Source organism: Zootoca vivipara, chromosome 7 (assembly GCF_963506605.1).
Source record: "Zootoca vivipara chromosome 7, rZooViv1.1, whole genome shotgun sequence".
NCBI lineage: Eukaryota > Metazoa > Chordata > Lepidosauria > Squamata > Lacertidae > Zootoca > Zootoca vivipara.
The window spans coordinates 14,920,587-14,945,459 of NC_083282.1; the positions used below are offsets into that span (position 1 = coordinate 14,920,587).

At 40.8% G+C, this 24,873-nt stretch overlaps 1 protein-coding gene across 1 annotated transcript in view; it reads right to left on the bottom strand.

Annotated features, from left to right (window-relative positions):
- Positions 1–410: 410 nt before the first annotated feature.
- Positions 411–24,873, bottom strand: part of LOC132592481 (complement factor H-like) — a 55,092-nt gene continuing 30,629 nt past the window's right edge. The window contains exons 15-31 of the mRNA XM_060277449.1: positions 24,411–24,623; positions 23,585–23,758; positions 21,145–21,318; positions 19,070–19,237; positions 17,899–18,099; positions 16,260–16,442; positions 15,589–15,765; positions 14,222–14,398; positions 12,360–12,533; positions 11,606–11,794; positions 9,600–9,779; positions 9,051–9,215; positions 7,958–8,128; positions 5,913–6,089; positions 4,271–4,498; positions 2,042–2,242; positions 411–430 (exon numbers count right to left, since the gene is read on the bottom strand). Coding sequence (XP_060133432.1) covers positions 411–430; positions 2,042–2,242; positions 4,271–4,498; positions 5,913–6,089; positions 7,958–8,128; positions 9,051–9,215; positions 9,600–9,779; positions 11,606–11,794; positions 12,360–12,533; positions 14,222–14,398; positions 15,589–15,765; positions 16,260–16,442; positions 17,899–18,099; positions 19,070–19,237; positions 21,145–21,318; positions 23,585–23,758; positions 24,411–24,623 — 2,972 coding nt within the window. The remainder of the gene's footprint in view (positions 431–2,041; positions 2,243–4,270; positions 4,499–5,912; positions 6,090–7,957; positions 8,129–9,050; positions 9,216–9,599; positions 9,780–11,605; positions 11,795–12,359; positions 12,534–14,221; positions 14,399–15,588; positions 15,766–16,259; positions 16,443–17,898; positions 18,100–19,069; positions 19,238–21,144; positions 21,319–23,584; positions 23,759–24,410; positions 24,624–24,873) is intronic.

Sequence of the window (24,873 nt, forward strand, 5' to 3'; positions counted from 1 at the left end):
GTGGACTGCATTATGTCTATAGTAATCCTATAACTTTATCCATCCATAAAATTTAAAAGTGCGGCTTCCATGAATTAGGCTTCCAAATTTAGATTCATGAGCAGCTGTGAGCAGCTGCATATAATCCATGCATAGGAGCCCCCTCCTGGGGCCAATAAAATAATTGAGGGGGGTGCCTCCCCCAGTTGATGGCCACTGCAATTCAAATGGGGTGTGTGTTCCCCATCATGTGATTGATTCTGTGGGGCACGGCTTATTTGCCCCCCCCAATATTTAATTCAAGTTGGCACCCCTGAATCCATGGGAAATCTATCTGCAAAGAAACAGCTTGATTTGTTAATATTAAATGTATTTAATGAATGAGTTTTGAAGATCATGCGCAGGTTAAAAATATCTTCTGTATGCTTCTTTCAAGTTATTTCTGATGGCCCTGTTAAGTAGAAAGCAAACAAAGAAAATGTAAGTTTACATACATAGACTTCTTGTAATTATCCTTTGTGTAGATACCTATAGAATGTTGTTTTATTAATTTATTATATTAAATGGGTGGCATATGCAAGCAGTAGGATGTTGTTGTTATTTCAATATTTTTTGTGTGCTGTCACCCAACAGAAACTGATTGCCAATTGCTGGCATTTTCACTTTTTAAAATATCCATGTTAGAATAAAAGGTCAAACAAAATGTACATTATTTTTCTGTGAATGATTACACATAACATAGCTGGGTGGTACGTGTGTGAAGTAAGTCTTATTAGCAGGGCTGATTTCAGCGGGAGCTCACAGGAACTCAACTCTGGCACCTCTCAGGTGGGCGCCATTGCCATTATAAGAGAAAAAGGAAGGTGTTTGTGTGAGTTCCAGCACCTCTTTTTCTAGAAAAATAGCACTGCCTATTAGACAAACTTCTCTGATATTTACAGTATAGGTAAAACCTAGCACTGCAGTCAACTAAAGGGAACCAACCATGCTTGCTCCCCCGCCCCACTGCCAAGGAAAAATAATAAATGGGTAGAAAGAGATCCTATCCAAGTGATGCTGATACAACCCCCCCCCCACATACACTGGCGGATGAAGAGGGGTGTGGTCCGCCCTGGGTGTCATCCCTGAGGGGGGTGACATCGCCATGCCGCCCCCCCTGGGACGCTCGCCACTGATAGCGCACCCCCAGGAGTCTCTATGGGCGGTACGCGATGCCCCTATGGGAGGATGTAAGTTTTACCAATCCAGCCGCTCTCCCCACCCCCCTCTTCTCTGCCAACCTTATACTGTATACTGTATACAACACTCAGGTCTAACATGGAATATAAATGATCTATTTTTTAAAAAAAACCTCTGACTTGAAAAAGAGACAATGCACGTACTTTGGCAACCCAATAAAATCTCCAAGAAAAATATTTTTGAGAAAAACGAACATGATTTACTTTAGATCTGGGCACTTGTTCTGAACTTACTTCTTTTTTTATAAATCAATCCAGTTAATATTGCTAAGAATGGAAATGTCAATGGAGGGGATAAGATCCAAGACTTCAGTTATTTTGGTTAAAAAAAAAACACACGTTGTGATGACTGGTGCTTAGCAGCATTTAAATTTAAATGGATCTGGTGAATTTATTTTAACAGCTGAGTGAGGAATATTTTTTTTTCCTGCTTGTGAGTTAAAACCCCTAGGTATGCTGTGCCATGGCTGGGTTTCACTAGTGTCACCAAAACCACTTTTTATCTTTTTAATTCTGTTTAGGACTTTAAGAGAGAAAGATGAAAAGAGTAAAATGAAAAAGAGAGTGAGTAGGAGAAAATAAGAGATAGTAAAAAACAGAGAGGGGAAAACACAGGGAGGAAATAAGAAAAAGGAACACCGCATATGGATAAACATTGAAAAGTAATTTCCATGATACAACTTAAGGTCAGTGCCAGGACTGAAAATATTCATTAAATAATGGTATAGACCTCCTTTTGTAATACATAGTGCTTTCTATAGCTTAACAAAAATCACAGCTATGTGTGTTGAATTTTCTGTTGTTATGCTTTAACTGCAATGTACCTACACGTATACATCTTGGGTAGTCCAACTTGCCCTCTCTGCATGGGGCTCTGAAGGGAGGAGAGGATGGATCTGGCCAAAAGCCCCATTTGCAGGCAAATTCTGTCACGTCTCCAGATGCGGTATAGATTTTTTTATCGTATTTCCACTTCAGCTGTATATTGTTCTGATTCATATCTTCTTCGGTTGCTGTACAAGGAACTGTAGAAAGGCACAAGTCATGTAATCTAAGAGATTAATTTGACAACGAGGAATTCACTTGACCAAAACAAAAACAAAAAAACAAAAAAGCCCCTTTGGATTGTGCCCAAAGTTAGTCATACTCAGTTAGTCATACCCACTGAAATAAATAGAGATTAATGATGTAGTCCCATCAGTGGGTCTCCTCTGAGGAAAAATAAGTAAAGCTTGGGGTCTACTGTACCTAAAAGTTCATAGACTTCTGTCAAATGAAAAAAATAAATAGCAATTTGAATATTTTCCCCCATGGAAACCAATTGGGAGTCACAAGCTTTAGATTTTCTGAATTGAGATTCAGCCAACGTGAAGAAAGTAGCAGTCCACATTTTATTGGGCGCTTTCTGAATTGGGGGTCTAATACCAATACTATTATACATTATATAGCAGTATGTGGTTTACCAAGTTATTCAAGAAGACCTCAGCACTTTTTGTTCCAACATGACCTTTTCCATGGGATGACAGAAAGGGCACTTGGTAGTGATTTTATTGACAGTCCTTCCATTGTCCCATCATTCCATAGTGAAACCAGGGGCTTCACAGCATTAAAGGAAAATCCCCCAGAACAAAGGTTAATCTCTCGTGTTCTATAGGTTTCCATCCCAATGATCCCCTACTCCCTGCTGCAGGGAAAACCTGGTACCACAAAGTCAACTTCACCAGGACATAATCCACCTATGACAACCCCTCCCACCGATGGGCAATTCGCATTTGCATTCACATTCGCATTGTCTGCTTTACGACAAAGGTCAAATTGAAGGTATGACATAAGTTGGGCCCACATTGTACTGAGAGACCCCTGCTGTTGTCATGGTAGCTATGAGGTCTTGAGTCAGTCCAGACTATGCAGCCTCGGCATGTAAATGAAAGTCTGCAAGCACAAATATCACAAGATCACTCAGGAGAGGGAACAAGCTTGTTTTTCCTGCTCTGGCTCAAAGCAAGGAGATTCAGGAAAAAAACTTTCTGACAGTAAGAGCTGTTCAACCTCCCTTGGGAGGTTGTGGACTCTGCTTCCTCGAGGGTATTAAGCAGAGGTTGGATAGCCATCTGCCATGGATGCTTTAGCTGAGATTCCTGCATTGCAGAGGCTTGGACTAGAAGACCCTTGGGGTCCCTTTCAGCTCTACGATTCGATGATTCCAGTAGAACTCCCCAGATCATCTCCACTAGCTTAAACAGAGAGGCTGGTGAACATCAGATCAAACAGTACACCAACAGGATCCCTGTTTTGTGTCTCTGGCCCAACAGCAGGAAGAACTCAACCCTGGCTCCCAGGTGGATTGGTTTCCTGGTGAGGAAGATACCAGGTCAGCCCCCTCATCCTTGATCAAGTCATGAAGGAACATCCTTGATCAAGTCATGAAGGAACAAGATGTGAGGGGTGCCTATAATGACAGCCCAAATTTTGTCAGAAGAGGCAACATCTTTAAGATATTTCTTTTCCCTTCTCCTTATCTGGGGTAAAGAACAATATGGTCTCCACAAGTGGTTATTGTTAATGTTCTTCTTAAACTATTTATTTTTGCCCAAACATTACAACGTGAAGTTTGAAGGCTCATTATAGCTGTGATTAACCTCAAGGCCCATCTAATAGTTTGTTGGTTCCTAGCTGTTCAAAGAGAGGCATTGAGGGGAATCTGAATTCACTGCTGCGAAGAAAGTGGAAGGTCAGTGTCTGGGAGGAAAACTTTGCAAAGGGAAAGATCTCATGCATTCTGGGGGACTGTTAGACCCACATGACTGCCTATTATTATCAGTAAAGGCATCCAAAGTTTGGTGGGTGGGTCACTTTGCCTCATGAGAGAACTACCTGCAGTTTGTGGGAGGAGTTGGGATGGAAGGTAACTAAAAGTGTGTAGTAAAGCAAAAACACATATAGAACAATGCCAACTGACATCACACTAGTGCCACTACGTCACAGGTTTTTGAATTTAATGAATATCCTTCAATAGAACAGAAAAAGCAAAGATTTAGAGAAATTTCCTGTACCTATGCATGTTGGTGGATCTATCCAATGCCCGTTGACACATTGTACATATTGATTTCCTTGCATAATGTAGAGAGCTTGGCACTTATACTGTACAATTGCCCCTTGCCTATATTCCGCAGTTGCTGTGCCCAGAAAGTCTCCATTTTCAATAGGAGGTGGAGGAGCACAGTTCCCCGCAGCATCTGTGGTGATGCATTGAAACAGAAAAAGGAATCTATTACATGGCACTTATTAGGATTATACATATGGCTGTGCACACAAGCATTTCTATAATTCAGCTTCTACATCAGGGGAAAAAAGAAAAGTACCATACAACAATTTAATTTAAAAAGGAAGAAAAGTTTTAATATACGTTTTATTGAGCTATGTATATCTGCTTGGCGAAATAATCAGTGAATGAATTGTCTTTCTAAGGTCTCTTCAAGTGTGGCTGACATTCCATCAGCACCTCCTTAGTTGGTCAAGAGTAGACCTATCAATAAAACAACTAGAACCTATTTTGACATGGATGGGAGCTCATTGGGAGGAGGAGGCGGCAGTCCTCTGAATATTGCTCAGCTCTTCACTATCAAAATTTATCATATTCCGCTGTTTTTGAAAATCTCTGTCAGTATCTTGCAAGTGTCTATTTGTAAAAATTGATTTTGCAGAAGCATAGAAGTTTATAAAATGTTGCTGCCTGAATATCTTGTGCATCCACCTGTGTTACCGGTAGTTTTCTCCTTTCTGCCTCTGATGTTTGGAACTCCTGCCCCAAACATTCAACTTGGGGATAGCCAGTGTAATGCTATCTAGATGCTGCTGGACTAAAACTCCAATCAGTCCCAGAATGGTCAATGGTCAGGGGAGGTACAGTCCATCAACATCTTGAAGTTTGCTGCAGTTGAATGGGGGCAATTCCACTGGTTCTAAAGCCGCCTTTCCCATGAAGCGTTTGGCTTCCTGCTTAGCAATGTCTGAAGTGGGATGGGATGAGGCAAAGTTCACCCCATCATTTTGGGCAGACATATTTGAATATGAGCTAATCATCTCTCTCTTTCTTGCCTTGTCCCCCTCCAGATTTTGTCCTCCATGTGGGTTTCCCAAAGTCATCCTGCTAGGTACTGTGCAAAGTACCTGTTCTTATTTTTCTGCGTTGTATCCCCTCCACCCCCAACTCTTATGCTTCAAAGCACCTTATACAATGATGGTGTAAAAAAACCATAATATTATTCTTACTTATGAGATTATAAGGGTTAGCCAAATGGTGGAACGAATGTCTAAATAACACCACAACACAACTCTCACCACCTCAAATGGCAGACTTCAAGGTACACAGGCAGCTCCCAGTGATCTAGATCAACATGTGCCACAGATTATTACATCTCAAATAGCTCAAACTGATTTAAATAATAGCAAGCCACCTTGTGCTGTGGAAGACCAATTTGGTCTGCATGGATTTCTTCTCAATCACAGTCGTGATGATCGGTCAATGAGAAAAATACAGTAGTACCTCAGTGGAAGCCATTTGAATATGGAAGAATTTACTTCCAGGTTTACGGAGTTAGAAAACCAAAACGTTCATCAACAGAAACGTCCAAAAACTGAGGTACCACTGTAATAGTTACCCCTCCACTCTTGAATGGAAGCCTATTTTCTTACCTCTGCAAGTTGGCGGTGGGGACCACTCCCTATTTTCGCATGTTGAAGTACTTGATTCCCCAAGTTCAAAACCTTCATGGCAATGATATTCCACACTTTCACCAGAAAGATACTTTCTCTGGTAAATATTATTTACCTCACCATGGGCAATTGCAGGGGGATCTCCACATCTTGTATCTGGAAAGGGAGATATATAGCATGCGGTCTTCGTGAATACAATTAAAGGGCATAAAAACATTTCCAGAAGTGAGGCAGGGTAGAAAGAAAATTGGAGACTTATAGTGTTGCTGTGATATCTGTCGCTTTAATAATACGTGCATCTAGATACCACAAGTAGGTTTACCAAAAATTTGTTCCCGTTAAGTGAGTCAGTGGGGGTTATTTTCCTAAAAAGGTGCTTAAGATTTCAGCAACATTTTCCGTTCCTTAGTTAATTCAACCCATAGCGGCAAGTCCTTGGCTCAGTACTATGCATAGTATCTTTCATGAAATGCAGGATTTTATCTTCTCCTTGTCTGCCCATTATAGGTTGCCAATGCAGGGTGCAATGCCATTGTCTTGAAAGTTGGAGAATGGAGGAGTTATTTGCAACCAAGTGGTCTCCTTCAGGCATTCAATTTCTGCATTCAACTAAGGCATGTGTAAGGAGGAGGGTAGCAACTCTCTCCTTCCTCTATGCATGTTCACTGAATGCCTGCACACAGTTTGTCTCCATACTGCCTGGATATGTGAGGAAGGGCAGGATATACAATCAATCAATCAATCAATCAGATCACATATATTTTATCAACTATGTAGGGGACATGAGGGAAAGAGTGGAAGACACTCGGTTGCTACTTACGGCATCAGCTGCCATCCATGCTACATCTATTTCCTGACACTCTATTTCAGCAGCTGCCAAACACCTTGAGCCGCAGAGCACTTTTCAAGAGAGAAATTCATCATGGAGCACTATCACCACCCTTATGCCAAAGGCACATATTTATTTTGCTTTCCAATCGCTTCGCGGAGCACTTCGAGATGCTTTGTGGAGCACTGACTGCTCCATGGAGCACAGTTTGGGAACAGCTGTTCTATTGAATAAGCATCTTTATTACCTCACAAGTCCATTACTATTAAATAAGAGAAGGTAAGGGACCCCTGGACAGTTAAGTCTGGTCAAAGGTGACTATGGGGTTGTGGCGCTCATCTCGCTTTCAGGCCGAGGCAGCCGGCATTTGTCCACAGATAGCTTTCCGGACCATGCGGCTAGCATGACTAAACCGCTTCTGGTGCAACGGAACACCATATCGAAAACCAGAGCACACAGAAATGGCATTTACCTTCTAGCCACAACGGTGCCTATTTATCTACTTGCACTGCTGTGTGTTCGAACCGCTAGGTTGGCAGGAGCTGGGACAGAGCTCACCCTGTTGCGGCAAGCCCAAGAGGCTCAGTGGTTTAGACCACAGCACCACCCGCATCTCTGGTTCAAATCCCCACTAAAGAAGAAGAAGAAGAAGAAGAAGAAGAAGAAGAAGAAGAAGAAGAAGAAGAAGAAGAAGAAGAAGAAGAAGAAGAAGAAGAAGAAGAAGAAGAAGAAGAAGAAGAAAAGAAGAGCCTGATGGATCAGGCCAATAGCCCCTCTAGCCCAGCGTTCTGTTCTTCAAGTGGGCAGCCAAATGTCTGTTGGAGACCTACAAGCCTGATCTGAGCGTAAGAGCAGTCTCCCTTCCTGTGATTTGCAGCAACTGGTATATGCAAAGTATAGGCATCAATGGCCTTCTTCATGAATTTCTGCAATCCTCTTTTCAAGCCATCTAACTTGGTGGCTATCACTGCCTTCTGTAAGAGTAGGTTCCAAAGTTTAACTGTGTCCTTAGAATAATTTGAGAGAGAATTAATTGCCTTTCTTAGGCCACATTGTCCTTTATATTTTCTAATTTCTTTTCTTCTTCTTTTTTAAAGTTATGCTTCTTTAGTTTATAAATCACACACCACCACCCTCAATTCTCTGACTTCTTGAAAACAAAAAAAGGGAAATATGAAAGGAAGAGTATACTAACCAAAACAGCGTGGTGGGGTTTGCCACTTTCCATTGTCACATTTTATTTTGGGGGGCCCTTGAAGAAGGAAGTTCTCCTGACACCTGAAGCTTATCTCCTCACCACTCTTATAGTTTCTCGTATCAGTTATGTCAATGGCATTGGGAAGCTGAGGTGGTGGTGGACAGAATGCTTTAATACACAAACACAAATCCATTAGAATTCAATGATATAAAGTTATGCAAGGAAACTATGAAAGAGAAGAGCATTTAATAATCTATTAAAAGGGAGCATCTAGTCAAACCTCCTTATCCCTTGAATGGATTCAGTGTTGCAATGAGTTAGTTGCATTGGTCTTGAACCAAAGAGGTGCCTGGTAGAATCTGCAAGAGCAGCAGACCTTCTCAGTTGAGTTCCAGTGAGATCCCCATGTTGCCTTATCAGGCTCTCCAAAACTCAGTGCAGGTGAGGTGTCTGTCTACAGAAGTGGGGAGAGTTGCTGCCGCTACTGAAATCTATATTTACATGCTACCCTTCCTCTATTGCAGTGTTTTAACCTGCGTATGGTTCAGTCCAGCTTTGCATGCTTCTTGTGGTGTATGAGATCACACCAAGAAGGTTCTTGCTGGCAACCTAAATGTGAGATGTGAAGGTCACTGTTGAGAAAGTAGCAAGATAGGCCACCCATTCCAGTTTTATGTGTTTCTGAATCCTGGGCACCAAAGTTGAGTTGACCTTCAGGGATGGTGCTCTCAGACAGGGATGCAGAAGGGGAAATGCACTCTGTGCCTCTGTTTGCAAGAACCAGCAGCCTGCAGTGATGGCTTTGCAAGCTGTTAGTTCTGTCCTTGGGTCGAATGATTGCCTTTCCCACGTGGCAACAATGCTTCTGCTCCTAAAGTGGATAAACTACCGATAATATCCTGTTCTCACACTAGCAGAGTACATAAGGCATGCAGAATTCATGCAATTTTAAAGGAAGCTTTATGTGGTCTTTCCAAAGGAGATGAGTCTAGCCTACCCAGGAAGGTCTGTCCCACTCTTGCTTCCATTGGCCACATCTGTCATTCAAGTTGAGAAACCATGCATTTGTATGTAGCATGCAAAACTCTACCTGTGCATTCTGGCTCAGGTGACCATTTTCCATTAACACATTTTGTTTTATGCTGATTGGAACCACAGGTGTAGGTTACAATGGTGTTGTGGTTAAACTTTTTCATCAGAGAAGCATATGGTACAAACTCTGCATTCTGTGGACGTGTGCATTCTGCTGCAACATCTAAAAATGCAAATATTGTTCAAGTTGTTTGTTAGCAAATCACAATCAAACGGATTAATCAACTAGATAATCTCATGGGTATTTTTCATGCACATTTAATTTACCAAATGCCTTTCAGTCTTTACTGCAGTCAATCCTTGCAGCAGTTTTGGAGGAGAAACCATCATTATTGCTGTTTTGTATAGAGCAGCTGAGGTGAAGAAGTAGTGACAGACTTGATTAAGGCTACAAAGTATGTCTATGGCAGAGGTCTCCTGGCAGTAGGTCTAATTTCTTATCCAACAGATCACAAGCATATAATTGCTTATGTTAATAAATGGCAATTTAATTTTAAAAGTGTCTATATAAATATGAGTTGCATTTATTTGCAATGCTATAGCTTACCAACACATAATGGTAACTCCCACTGTCCATGCAGACACACAGCTTCTTTAGTTCCAACAATGGAAAAACTTTCGTTACATTCATATGCCACAGTTTTGCCATGCAGATATCTATCTGAGTCAACACTGACAGGGCCTCCATTTCTAATACTTGGAGGTGCTTCACAAGTTCTGGGTTCCTCTGTTGAAAACAGGAGGAAATGATGGAAAACAAAATATGAGTTCTTTATTTTCTTAAAAGTATGATCTCAGTCCCCACTTGTTCCCTTCAGCCTCTGTTACACACCAGATAACAGAAATGCCAAGGGCAGCTCTTCATTTTTCAGCTCGTCAGTAAATATTTCAGAAGTAGAATGAAGAGGCAGACTTTGATATTATTATGGCTTGTATGATTTTAATTTCATTCTTAATAACTGAGCATTGATTTGTTGTCATTTTTCTCTCTACAGTTTTGATCTTATTTCCAGTCCCAAGCACTGGAAACTTAAGACTGGAATTTAGAAATGGATTCTTTTATACCACATTTGGGAGCTTTAGTTTAAACATAGCATTTTAATAATAAAGCAAAGAATGAAGACATATGTTATTTATAACAGTTCTGGAAGTCTTGCTGACTATGATTAGGGAAGAAGAAAAGGTGAAAGGAATTGTGGTGGGGTCAAAGCAATATAAATTAAAAGCCTTTGCGGATGATCTAGTATTGACCATGCAAGATCCAGAAATCAGCGCTATCAAAGTGCTGGATATAATACAGGAGTTTGGGCAAGTTGCAGGATTTAAGTTGAATAAGAGTAAAACAAAAGTTTTAGAAAAAAAAACCTTACACCAGAGGGGGAAAATAAGTTACAGGAGATCACTGGCTTGATGTTTGTAAAGAAGGTGAAATATCTGGGTGCAAATATGACTGCTAAAAATTTGAATTTGTATAAAGATAATTATGAAAAAAAATTGGAAAGAGATTAAGAGAGATTTGGATATATGGTCTAATTTGAAATTGTCCTTGATGGGTAGAAAATCAGTTATTAAGATGAATGTGCTGCCGAAAATATTTTATTTCAGGTTCTTCCGAACATTGACAAGATGAAATGCTTTAAAGAATGGCAAAAGGTTTTATCCAAGTTTATCTGGCAGGGGGGGGGGGGAACCCAGAATTAAGTTTAAGATATTACATAGCTGCCAAGTATCCCGTATCCGCCGGGAAAACCCTTTTTTTCTTACCGTTTCCCGGCGGTCTCCCGTTTGGTGAAAAATCCCGGTATTGTCCCTTAAATTGGCTTCTGCCCAGCGGCCATTTTTCTGGTGCCGCTTTGCCCTTCTATGGGCACCAGAAAATGGCGGCGCCGGCGCCGGAAGTCGCTTCCGCGCACGACCGGAAGTTGCGTGACACGACTTCCGGTGGCGCTTTGCCCTTCTATGGGCATCAGATAATGGCGGCGCCGGTGCCGGAAGTCGCTTTTACGTGTTTCCGGTCATGCGCGGAAGCGACTTCCGGCACTGGCGCCGCCATTTTCTGGTGCCCATAGAAGGTTGACGCGCCACCGGAAGTTGCGTCACGCAACTTCCAGTCATGAGCGCGCTGCCGATCCCGGATCTTTACGACCCGGACTTGGCAGCTATGGATATTAATAGATACGAAAGATAGAGGGGGATTCTCCCTGCTGGATTTGAAACTTTACTTTGAAGAAATGGATTCTTTTATACCACATTTGGGAGCTTTAGTTTAAACATAGCATTTTAATAATGAAGCAAAGAATGAAGACACTTAAGATGGTCTGATTCTGCTTCATATGGAGACATCAAATGTTACGCTCCACTTTCACTTAGGGAGACTCTTTTCTTCTCCTGCAACTTGGGAAACTTCTGGGACAGAAAATTCCAGCATGTAAATAGAAAAGAAATCCTCGTGGAATATATGCACATGGTGGGCTTTGCTGAGTTAACAAAAACAGCTTTATCTGCACATAACATTCGCCCTGTGAACATGGCTTGGTTGTACCTGTAATTTACCTTTGCAGAGTGGTAAAGATGTCCACTGTCCATCCAAACACTCAATCAACTTTGATCCAGTCACTGCAAATCCGAAATTACACTTGTATTCCACCTTTTCTCCATGATTATATTCTTCCCGAAGGTCACCGCTAATAGTGCCATCTGAAATGTCGGGGGGTGGCTGACAAGGATTGACTTCTGCTGAAACTAAGAGAGCATCACTCCAATCTTGTATCTGTTAACTCAAAATAAGTCTGGACAACACATCCTTCCATATAGAATTTTCATAATTATGAAATGATGTTGGAAGCGCTGAGTTCCAGCCAGTTGTGTGGAATCGATGGTGCCATTTATGTGGGAAAGACTCAGGTGATCAGCACTACTCATGTAGCTCCTAGTTTCACCCATTACCAACAACTGCAAATTCCCTGCATAAATCTGTTTAAATCATATTCTTCCTCCATTCCTATACATGGAACTGCCTTTATATGTAATCCAAACTCCAGCAACTAATTTGCTCATCCCATCATGCGAATTTGACCTTCCAATTGGCAAGCCCAAGAGGTTTAGTGGTAAAGACGACAGCGCCATCGGCTTGACTCCTTTCCATGTTCCATTGACCACACAATACTAAACAAAAAATATTTATCTATGCACTAGCCAGTGAAATCTTCCCCAGTAAGGCTTTATAAAGAATGCCAGGAAATTTTTAAGATTAACAAGCGCACTGATATTTTCTTTTTGTATAAGCTATGGGGGGGGGAATGCATACCTTTACATGTTGGGGGCTGTGGAGACCATCCAAAATGATAACACTGGGCAGAGTCAGGCCCAACTCTTGTGTAGCTTCCGCGGCAGGAAAATTTCACCACGTCTCTGTGCTGATACTGGTTTTTTCTAGGGTCAAGTAGCCCATTCTCCAGAAGGAAACCGTCACAATGTATTGCTAAAGGAAATGTTGAGCAAAGAGATTGAATATAATTACGTGCATTTCAAAACAAACATGCCTGAAATTAACCAGCTGATCAAAATGATTGCAAATGTTCATCAAACTTATTGCAGGCTTGCATAACCTCTGACCCCCTAGGAGTAGAGACCGATAAATCTTTAACAAGACAGCATGCCATGTCTCTCAGCTATTGGGTGAGTCCATCTTCCTCATACCTTCAAAATTTCCATGCCTGAAAATCTAAGAAGTCAAATTCTATTTTCTCACAACATCATCTGGCACACTCAGATGAGTTGCTGGTGTCAGTGATGCATGCCAACTTGAGGTATTTTAGTTATGTGAAATCATTAGGAACCACTGGGAGAAAATTATTGAAGAAAACAAAGGATATTGCTGGTTATAGCAATATCTGAAAAGAATCCAGAGTATTGTTGGTTATGACATACTAGATAATCCTAAAGTGTATATCTAGGATAATTGGAGGCCTTGCTTCTGAAAGATTATAAACTAGTGGCCAGTGTATGTAACCACTAGTTGTGGAGACCATCCAAAATGATAACACTGGGCAGAGTCAGGCCCAACTCTTGTGTAGCCTCCGCGGCAGGAAAATTTCACCACGTCTCTGTGCTGATACTGGTTTTTTCTAGGGCCAACTATCCCATTCTCCAGAAGGAAACCATCACAATGTATTGCTAAAGGAAATGTTGAGCAAAGAGATTGAATATAATTACGTGCATTTCAAAACAAACATGCCTGAAATTAACCAGCTGTTTGCAAATGTTCATCAAACTTATTGCAGGCTTGCATAACCTCTGACGCCCTAGGAGGGGAGACCAATAAATCTTTAACAAGACAGCATGCCATGTCTCTCAGCTATTGGGTGAGTCCATCTTCCTCATACCTTCAAAATTTCCATGCCTGAAAATCTCTCTAGAAGAAGTCAAATTCTATTTTCTCACAACATCATCTGGCACACTCAGATGAGTTGCTGGTGCTACTCTTAATCTGGAAGAAGGTGTAAATTATTTGAGCAACCTGGGCTTGGATATATTCCATTAACTTTTTGCTTTCCTGTTGTTTTCTCTACTTCATTGAATTCCTTTACATTCCAGGTGAAGGATTCTTATCAGTCTGCCTGGATGGGGGAACCACTGCAAAAAGGTGCTTCAGGTCGGGAATTTTATTCTCAGATGTTTTCTACGAACTCTGAGCAGGCCAAACACTTTGTTAAACACAGAGCAAGTTGCCTAACTCCTATATGTAGCAATTTCATCTACAGAATCAGATTGCTAAAATTCCAGCTTCATATCTTACTTTATTACATCTGAGGTGAATATATATATTCTTACTGATCATTATTAATGGAAGTGTTAGGTCAGTGATGCATGCCAACTTGAGGTAGTTTAGTTATGTAAAATCATTAGGAACCACTGGGAGAAAATTATTGAAGAAAACAAAGGATATTGCTGGTTATAGCAATATCTGAAGAGAATCCAGAGTATTGTTGGTTATGACATACTAGATAATCCTAAAGTGTATATCTAGGATAATTGGAGGCCTTGCTTCTGAAAGATTATAAGCTAGTGGCCATATATATAACCACATAGAAAACATCAATGAAACAAACCTTGTGTGATGGGTAAGAGTTGTGTTATATAATTAAACAATGATATTTTATAACTTACGTAGACATTCAGGCTTCGAACTCCATCCATTCTCTGTGCATACTACATGGTCACCTGTGGCCTTTTGAATGGTTTCGAACCCATCTTTACATTTGTAGTGAAGTATTTCTTCAAAGACGAAAACTGATTGACTTGTGTTAAAGATTTCATTATTTTGAGTTGGTACTTGGCATGTCTCTGAGGAAATAAAGAATGAATTTTATTTATGATTGGTTTTATAGTATCAGTTTACATGCTCCTTTAACATACATGTGAAATTAAGATATTATTTTTGCCCCAATATGCATCACTTTACAGTTGTTTAAATTGAATTGCCTTTGCTATTCTACCACCCATTCACTCAGTTAGGAGAGTCCCTTTTGGAGCTCTTCACCGTCTCTTTTTGTTACAATGGCCATGAAAAAATTAGTATCATCAGCTTCCTTGGCCATTTCACTGCTCACCTCTAACTCTAGATCGTCTATGAGCTAGGTAAAAGGAACAGGTCCCATTACTGATTCTTGGGGACTTCACTTTCTGAATCCCTTCATTCGAAGAACTGTCTATTTCTTGCTTCCTTCTGGTTAACCAATTCCTGGTTTGTAAAGGGACTTCACCTCTTATTTCATGACTGCTAAGCTCATTTAGGAGTCTTTGGTGAACTACCTTGTCAAAAGCTTTTTGAAAGTCCAAGTACACGGGGTCAACCAGATCACCACCATTCATATATATGCCTGCTAACACACTCAAAGAACTCCACTAGCTGAGTGAGACAGGATTTGCCCTTACAGCAGTCAGGCTGTCTCTACTTCAGCAAGATTTCTTTTTCTATATGGTGGGTTATTTTATTTTTCACAATACTTTCCACAAATTCCCCCTGAACAGGCATTAAGCAAGCAGAATAGAAATTAAGCAACTGTAACTTCCAGGCTCTCCCTGGATCCCGTTTTAAAAACTGGTGATACATTGGCTATTTTCCAGACCCCAGTTATGAAGGCTAATTTGAGGGACAAGTTACATATTTTAGCTAAATGGACAGTAATTTCACATTTGAGTTCTTTGACTACTCGAGTGGATTTGTCAGTTTGCATTTCATCAGTGATGCCTAGAACTTTGTTTCTGATCAATTTTCTGGCAAGAAAACAACTTGTTGTTAGTTTGAGTCTCCTGCTGCAATACGTTCCTCAATATTTTGCTTTTGAAGTTACTAGCACTGAAAGAGGATGGAGGAAACAGACAGAAGAAGTCCATATTGTGTAGAGTTTAAACAAATTGCACATGGTTATCAGAGCAGACTGCTTTTTAAGCTTAAGTTAATGACTTTTCCAATGTGTGGTCGAAATCAACCCATTTTTCATCCAAAATACATGAGTCTTTAAACTGCGTACTGATACACTTTGGTTCAGGCTTCCACCCTTCTTCATGGCATTGTATATCTCCCGTTTCGAGTCCTTGTGGAGTTGTGAAGCCAGGCTGACAGCGATAAGATATTTTGTCATTCAAATTATACCGGTTTCTTCTTTCAGTGAAAAAGCCGTTTGGTGGTTCCTTGGGTCCACATGTTTCTATTGAGGAAAAAGAAGATATTAGATGCATGGACCCACAAATTATGGTGGGCTTTGTTAGCTAAAAATCAGCTTCTTGTGAAGTCCACAACAATGTTTCATGAATTTCTCAACTGAGATCTGGTCTGATTAAGTTATGTAACTCGGGCATTAGGGAGGCTTTAAGGTTCATTCCACAGCCTTACAGAAGTGCCACCCTTTGAGTACAAATATTAAACAAGTTCTACCACACCTGTGGTGAGTACCCAGAGTGCTTGTGATTGCTTCACCCAGTGAAGAGGAGACATTCAAAAGTGGTAGGTGCTGCAAAAGCCTCTTTTCCTCTGCTACTCATTGAATCAACAAAGGATTTGCCATACATGCACATCCTTAAGCTTTCCTATTACTGTGAGAAGTCCAAGAAAAGAGTATACTAATTGTTCACAGCAGGACAGGGCAGGGTCCAGGTCCTCAGGTTCCATATTGTCAAATTGGATCCCAGAAATAACACTTACTTCTTATGTTACAACGTGGAGCAGGTGACCAACCGTTTTTTGTGCACACGGTCTTAGTTTGTTGATTTGCAGGAACATATCCATCCTCACAAGAATACAAAGTTTCATCACCTTCTATGAACTTCTGCCAAGTATGGGCATTGAATGTACCATGTTCAAGCAGTCTAGGAATATCACATTTTTCTAAAAGCATAATAATAATAATAATAATAATAATAATAATAATAATAATAATAATAAATAGGTTACATCATTGATTGACACATATTTTGGCAATTGAAATCTTATTTTCAAGATAGATGGTGCATTACTCAAGAGACTTGGTTTAAAGTTTTCCTATATCCTTTTGCAACATATGGATGTAGAAAATAGACACACAATGTGATTCATAAAATAGGCCTTGTATGTACCCCTTCATGTGTTGAAAGAATCTTTAGGAGTCACAGTGTGTCACCACATATTTCTCTTTTTAACAACCTTTAATAGCTGCTTAAATATGAATTGATCCGATTTATAACTGAAGGTGAATCTGTATTTGAACGTGAATGTTATTTACCTTCGCAAAACAATACAGAAACCAAAACGCAGACACCCTTTGAAATTCTCACTGAATTTTGCAATGCAGTTCTCTGGCCAACTGATCCTGATGTGTATATGCTAGGGTACTGTGTGGATTAGAATACATACATATTTGAAAATTGCATACAAAAATGCATTATGTAGGGGAAAATGGCTTTGCAAAAATGTGTACGTTAGGCCAACTTCCATACATATTAGCCAACATTTGCTGACACTTTGTCACTATACACACACACAAAGCACAACACATATAAACCAACAAACTGATGTGGAAATGTGGATAAATGAATTTAACATTGGAAAAATTAGAAACCCAAAGAAACTAAAACTAACAGACTTGTCCATCACTAACTAACTAGAGGCCCCCAGAAAGGGGGGACACACACATTGTGATGTGTGACTTTTTGGTACAGAGAAAAAGAGAGGCGTCTCCATAGGGCAGCCATTTTTTTCTCCATACAATTACCCAGGAAGAGGTGTCACATCATAAAGCACTATGGCCACCAGGTGCTTATTACACCAAACTTGAGCAGTTAGATTTTTTGTTAAAGGAAAAAGTGTACCATGAAACCCCTTCAAATACCATGATTACTTATTTTTTATACTTCAGGATTAGGTGTATTTTTAGGATTTTGTCTTAAAATATTACACAGGAATTTGACAGAAGGGACTTACAATGTACTTGTGTGGAGTTGACAAGAACAAGAGATTAAGATGATTCAACTCACCCCTATGTCCATAGCCACCTGCACAAATGCCAAGGTCTTCCACTGATATCAGGGGGTGGTGATCACAGAGAAAGCCTTTCCATCAGCCCGCCCCCCACTTATGGAACACAATTGCCACTACCAAATGGGTCAACCTGGTACTCAGCTTATTATTTGTTGCCATATGAAGACAGTTTCATTTTATATTTTAAAGTTTTCCACTCTGATTACTCACTGTTTGACCACGTTACACATTTTCCTTCCACATCTTTCTGAATAGGCATATTTTGCCTTTGCACATGGTCGTTTCCATTTCTGATCAAAGTTGAGAATGCAAGAAAATGTAAACTTACTGAAGCATTTTGGTTCTGGACTCCAGCCGAATTTGGTGCATGAAACTCTATGCCATGTTTCTTTATCCCTTGATAGAAAACCATCATGGCAACGATAGTCAACTGTTTGTCCCACCCTTCTTGGAAAATAGTGGTCGCGCCAGCGTTCATAGTAATCAGATAGTTGTCCATTCTCAATCCGAATATAGTCACAGTTCTTTGCTTTGGAGAAGATGAGAAAAAGGTTAAGCCAAACATAAGGTTAAGCCAAACATAAATAAATCAGGTTGTTCCACTTGCTATTTTCCTTCGGCTGGCTGGTTTAATGGAGGTTGCACATTTGGCTCAAGTGTATCAGTGTCTGAATATTATCTGGGTTTCCCTCTTTGGTCTGTGCATGAAAACAGAAATAGATGATGTCAGGGGGCCTGATATGGCTACTCTAGAGTAACGACTCCAGCATGGTCTTTTTAGGCTTTTATTAAGTGCTGATTATTTACAGTGTTCAGAGCGGTAAATATGCATCCTTAAGGTGAGGTGTCAGAACCTCCGAATGGCGATTGGCGCGTTTTCTTCCAGCACACAAGCTTTGGGAGACCCAACCTCTTCCCCCTACGTTTGCGTCGCAATTCGGGAGTTGGGGGGATTGGCCTTCCCCCCGGGCCCCCCACTTCCTGTCCCACCTGGTGCATGGGCTCCGCAACCTTGCCTGAGCCTCGGACCCCACTTCCTGACTCTCCGCTAGAGGCAGAGCTCTCCCTACTCTCTCCAGCGCTTGGGGATGGGCTGGAACTTAAGATGGGAGGGACTTCCCTGTATCCCTTGTCCCTCACAGATGACAAACATCTGTACAAACAAAACAGACATTCAGTTAGATGTGCCTGCATAGATGTTCCCCCATATATTTGTGAATGATGTGAATGATGACAATAAAAGTTTGTAGTTGGGAGCAACATTTCATTGGGCAAAAATCTGAGCCCTTACTCTGACTGTGAATAACCCAGGGACCCCATGTGCCTCCATGAACAGCCCCTCACTTCCAGCAATACAGCAATAGGTAGAGGTTCATGGCAATCACTGCACACACACCTCAACTATCATCATGATGGGCATATAATTCATAAACTACAACGTCGGATGCATTGACTGTTAGCTGTTCATGTTTTGAAACTGCAAAGAGAAAGCTACTTACGAATACATGTTGGAGGAGGAGACCACCCCGTCTCTGTACACATGGAAGTGGCTTGGCGGATCTGATACCCAGGTTCACACCGTGTTTCGATTGTGTCTTCAAATTCATACTGAATCTGCTCAGGCTGGAAGTTGCCATTTTCTACATGCGGTGGGGAGCAGACAATCTCTATGGAGGAATACAAGGAGGACACTCGGTCAGCAACAGATCAAGCAACAAACTCTTTCCCTGGCTAGATATAATTCAGTACATCGGTATGAAAATTTATTTATTATTTGTTACAAACAAACAAACTTCAAAGCAGTTTACAAAATAATAATATTTTTTTTCAATGAGATAGAAAAGCAATAATTTTAAAGACCAAAATCCTAATAAGGAATAGGGAAAATTTATAATCTATCTTAAAAACCATTGTAAACAGCTAAAATTGTTGGTCAGGTTGGAATAACACTTGTAGTTTAATGGTGAATTTTGGACATAATGGAGATACAAAAGATTTGGATTATTATAAAAGATACACGAGGAAAGGACTAACAATAGGACCCACAAAGGGGATGAGGGAAGTCCAGGGGATTCTGTGGAATCTTGTTTCTATATTGGAGTCTTGTTGATATGTTGTTGTAAAATTTAATTTCAAAAACCCAAATGCATTTACAAAAAAGAAAGTAAAAAATAATAATAATAATTTTAAACTTTCAAAAAGATAAAATAACAGTAGAAGAAGAACAGATTAAAATTCACATCTAAACACCTTAGCAAAAGATTGCAAAACCAGAATCAGTGGAACTTGCTAAAGAAAACTTACTTGATTAACAATATGTATTTTTAAATCAGTCAGTGTCTGAATCAGGGAGGGGTCAAAGCTCATGCAAAAGTCCCAGGCAGTGTCTGAAGAGCAGGCTGGGACAGACTCCTGTCTTGAAACCATGTAGAGCCAGACTGAGCTAGATGGGAATAAGTCAGCTTCCTTTGCTCCTATGACCATAGCCACCAGTTGAAAAGGAACAAAAGCACACGTATTCTGTTCTTGGATCATTGAAGTATTCTTCCCTTTAAAATAATATAAGCACAGTGCAGCAACATGCCATGGCCATTCTAGATCCTCCTCTCTTCCCTTTCTGCTGCCATAGATATTTTTTGGGAACTGACCTGAAACCTCCGGATATAGGGAGGTATATAAATTCAACTAATTAGTAGTAGTAGTAGTAGTAGTAGTAGTAGTAGTAGTAGTAATAGGTGCCTTTCCGGACACTACTGTAGAAGGAGCATTCCCTCCTATATGCAAGATGTGAGTGGTGAGTAAATAAATACCGGTATAAAATACAAAATGGCATAGTTTTAAAGGTCTAAAAATCATTGTCCCAATTGCCCAAGGACAACTGTCAGGGGATAGTTGCGGCTACTACCAAGTAAATACGCCCAAGTCCATTCTGTCTTTAATGGTTTTATTGTGCATATTATTTACAATGCAGAGATAGTGGAAAACATGACCTTCTAGTCACTCACAGAACCCGGCAATGGCACCCTTCTGCTCCGGGGCCAGCATAATAGCTTGGGCACCCCGAAACGCCGCCCTCTAACCTTGTGTTTGGGCATGCGCTTCAATTCGGGTGCCGAAAGCAGCTGTGCTCCCTCTTCCACTTGTTGGCTTGAGTGGTGCAGGGGCTATGATACATCTCTGAGTCGTCCCTCCTCCATTCCGCTCCCATCCTTATTCCTCCCGCCTGGCCTGCTGCTGCTGCTCTCGCTGGGTGAAGTGATAGTCAGGATGATGGGAGGAGGCTCCCTGTAGGGAGGTCCCCTGACAACAACGTTCTGATCTATTTTAAACCATCTAATCTAATCCACTTGACTAAAATTGCAATCTTGTGCACAATTTCCTGAGAGATCCGTGCAACAGAGTGGCATAGCTGCCAAGTTCTTCCTTTTTTAAGGGAAATTCCCTTATGCTGAATAGGCTTCCTCGCGAGAAAAGGGAAAACTTGGCAGCTATGCAGAGTGGGCTTACTTCAAAGTAAGCATGCACAGGATTTCACTGAAACGATGAAAGCTCTAGGGACTGGAAACATACAAACCTATGCACGCAAGTCTTGAACTCCACCCATTCTGAGTGCATGTAGCGTCTGATCTCTCAGCATGCTTGTACCCATTAGTACATAAGAAGTGCACTTGGTCCCCCTCTTTGTAAAGTTTCTTTGGGTTTAATATATATCCATGGTCAATGTTTTCTTCTTGGCAAGTACCAATTTCTATTGTAAAATACAAACAAATTTTTTCGTATTAGGACACGAGGTGTTAACTTGTAACAAAAAGAAATGTAACGCAATCTTTCTAAAAAGTTTCTTCAATGAACAATTCACTGTATTCCCATTTTGAAGGGGCCAGAACTCAGAAGGAGTCACATAATCAGGCACGAGAGCAGGATAAATGCAGAACTGAAGTCATAATTCTCATTCAGGAATGAACTAGACTCAAGTTCAGCGACATAAAACATTCTCCAGTCTGTGGCCATTCATTAGCCCTGGTGTAACGGACAGGGCTGGCTTGCGATAGAACCCCAGGGTGGAAAGTGTTAAACCCAACCTCCTTGTTGAGTGACGCATTCCATTCCTGAGGGGCGGGACTGCCATGAGTTTAAAAGGAATGGGGAGCAGTTATTTCAGTTGATAGAGTGGTTAGAGTTGATAGAGTTGAGAGGGGTTTTGGGAGTGGGAGCGTGTGAATAGTAGGAGATATTAGAGTGTTTTTGAAGAAGTTTATTAGAACTATATTATTCAGCCAATGTTATCTGTAACTAAGAACATATACGCATGGAACCATTACGCATTTTACATGTCCTCTAGATTAATAAAGCTTTCTTAAATGTTACTTTAAAAACGGATGTGCCTAGTTATTCCAGTGAAGTATCCTAACTCAAGAGGGTGTGACGGTAGTGAGGAGGTTAGACTAAACCTGAGGAGCAGGAAAATAGTTTAAAACCTCAAGGTCAAGCCCAGGGAAGACAAGTGACAGGAAGAAGGTGCCACAAAGTAGCAACAGGCTGCTGGGGTGAACCTTAGGTAAAAGGGAATCCTGACTGTGAGCACAAGGTGGTTCCTGATACACTTGCCGGGAGTTAGAAGGTATACTGAGCCACGTTATTGGGAGAACTGGAACTGCACTTCGATTACTAGCAGACCCAAACATAAACAGGCAGTTTATTTGGGCGCAAGAAGAATAGGTGGGTTGTTTGTGAAATAACCAGTTTCCTTCAACACTCTGCTAGTGTTATAAAAAGGGAGGCACATCGCATTGGTGGGATCCGCACATATTAGGTGGGATCATCACAAGTTTAGTGACAACGCAGGGATTGTCGCATTTTAATTGGTGACAACGTCCCCGGGTTTGTCGCACCTGGTGAGAACAAAAAATGGCCTTTCCAAAAACACTGTTTTCAAAAACAGCCAATCAGAAGCCACGCCTTGGTTCCCAAACCGTTTCGGGAGTCGAATGGACTCCCGGAATGGATTAAGTTCAGGAACCAAGGTTCCACTGTTTACTGAATCCCAAAAATGTCTGGAGTGGATCACATTTTCATAGCTAAAGGCTCTAAGACCAAAATAAACGGAAGAGGGGGGTAACCTTGCTTGCTTCCCTCAGTGACTTTGCATCTTCTTGCATCTTTGCATCTTCCATTATATTCACCCTGCAAGACTTTGCATCTTCCATTATATTCACCCTGCAAGGTGATGCTGTAGGAAAGCACTGGGTGTATTCTGGAGACTGCTCACAATTTGCATAGAACGAACAGTAAGGACTATCAGACACGCCTGACCAATGAGCCTTGGTGAACTGAATATGTACCAGATTGAACTGCAAAGTTCTGGAGCAGATTTGCGGCATTCTTTAGTTTCTGAGTCAATGTGGAAGTGCTTCCTCCCAGAGGCAAAGAGCTGGAAAACAACTCATGGTGATAATTATGATGGTGGTGGTGGTTTTAATTTATACCCTGCCCATCTGGCTGAGTTTCCCCAGCCACTCTGAGCAGCTTACAGCATATAAAAAAAATTGTACATAGCTATCATACACAGGTGACTGCAATTATTAATCATAGATAGATAGATAGATAGATAGATAGATAGATAGATAGATAGATAGATAGATAGATATGGCTCATCCACATGTGCTGTACTTAGGAAGCTCAAGTCCTGGCAGTTTCCCACTTGACTCACACTTTCTAAGCATGGGTCCAAGGGGTTTTCCCTTTGCCCCACTCCTTTCCAAGGGAAAACCCACTCTTTAGTGATAGATCAGAACAAATGGCAATCTGGGGGAAACCCAGATTCCTGTTAGCTCCGACTGAGCACTAAAGAGCAGTTTCTTTCCAGGAGGGTGACAGAAGCAGCAGAACAAGGGGAGGTGTGGATAAGCCAGTCTGTATATACATACGTACTGATGCAGACCACTAAAAAAATAGCAACAGTCATGTACAGCAACCCTTCAATAGTTGTGCTAAGACATGCAGATTCCACTTACGCCTGCACTGTGGTAGAGGTGACCATCCATTCCTTGTGCATTCTGCGACATTTTGTCCATCAGCTAGATAAAATCCACTGTCACACTGAATTTGAATTAGATCCTCACCATGATATATATTTCTTCGAGGTCTAAAAGTGCCATTAGCCACCTTTGGAGGGTTACATGCAATTTCTATTTAAGAAAATAACAAAGTAAACATGTGACATGGAAACAGAAAAACAAATGGCAAAACCACTTACATTAGAGGCACTGCATTTTCTCTGTATATGAAGGGTCGTTGCTGTTGTTGTTTTAAGCCAATCTACTTACCTAGTAGCATCAGGGCAAAAAAGACAAATCCTACAATCTAAATTACAATAGGGGCACAGGATAGAAAGAAGAAAGGCAAACATAGCAATGACACAAGGAAGAAGTGTAATGGGAGAGACAAGTGTCATTAGAGAGGAATATGAGAAAATGCACCTAATATTTGGTCATTGTTTCAGCGAGGGATGAGGGGTGTGGAGTTCAGACAAAGGTTACACTGAAGACATGAGTTCTGAAGAAGTTGGAAAGACAAACTCCTAGTCATCATACGTGCTAATATTAATTTCAGGGGTTGAGTTATGAAGCCCACATAACCATTGCAGGGCTACAGAACATTATGTTTTCAGAAGCAAGAAAAAAAAGATTTAGAAGAACAAACTAAGGGAGCAAACATAACACAAAACAGCCCAATGAGAACTTAGTATATTCTTTAACCAGTGATTATTGAGATTTTTCTGTTTACAATCAAGCAGTATATAAATTTTGTTATTTTTAAAATACTGCCATATAAAATTACCATTGCATTCAGGATACACAATTGCTTCTCCATTGCACCGGATTATAAAAGTAGACGGGGAATAATTTGCTGCAGGAACATGCCCTGGTTTACAGGCAAGCTCAACAGAAGTTCCACGTTGTACATAAAAGTTTTGAAAATGATGCTTATCTGCTTGCCCGACCACCTCAACTTTCTTGCTTTCTATTTCAGCCAATGAGATTGCACAAGGCTCTGTGATGAGAAAGAAAATCGATTATATTCATGACGGCAACCAGAGTATGTATTTGCCATACTGGAAAGCTTAAATGAAAAGGAAGATTGTATATACATCAGTCTTGGGAACACAAGTCAATTTTTATTTTATTTTTTACATTCCAGTGCATTTGAAAAAAGCAAAAAATTCTCTCTTTCTCTCAGCAAACAGCATTTCGATAAAGTCATGTGAGAACCTGTGGCCTGCAGGCAGAATCTGGTCTGCCAA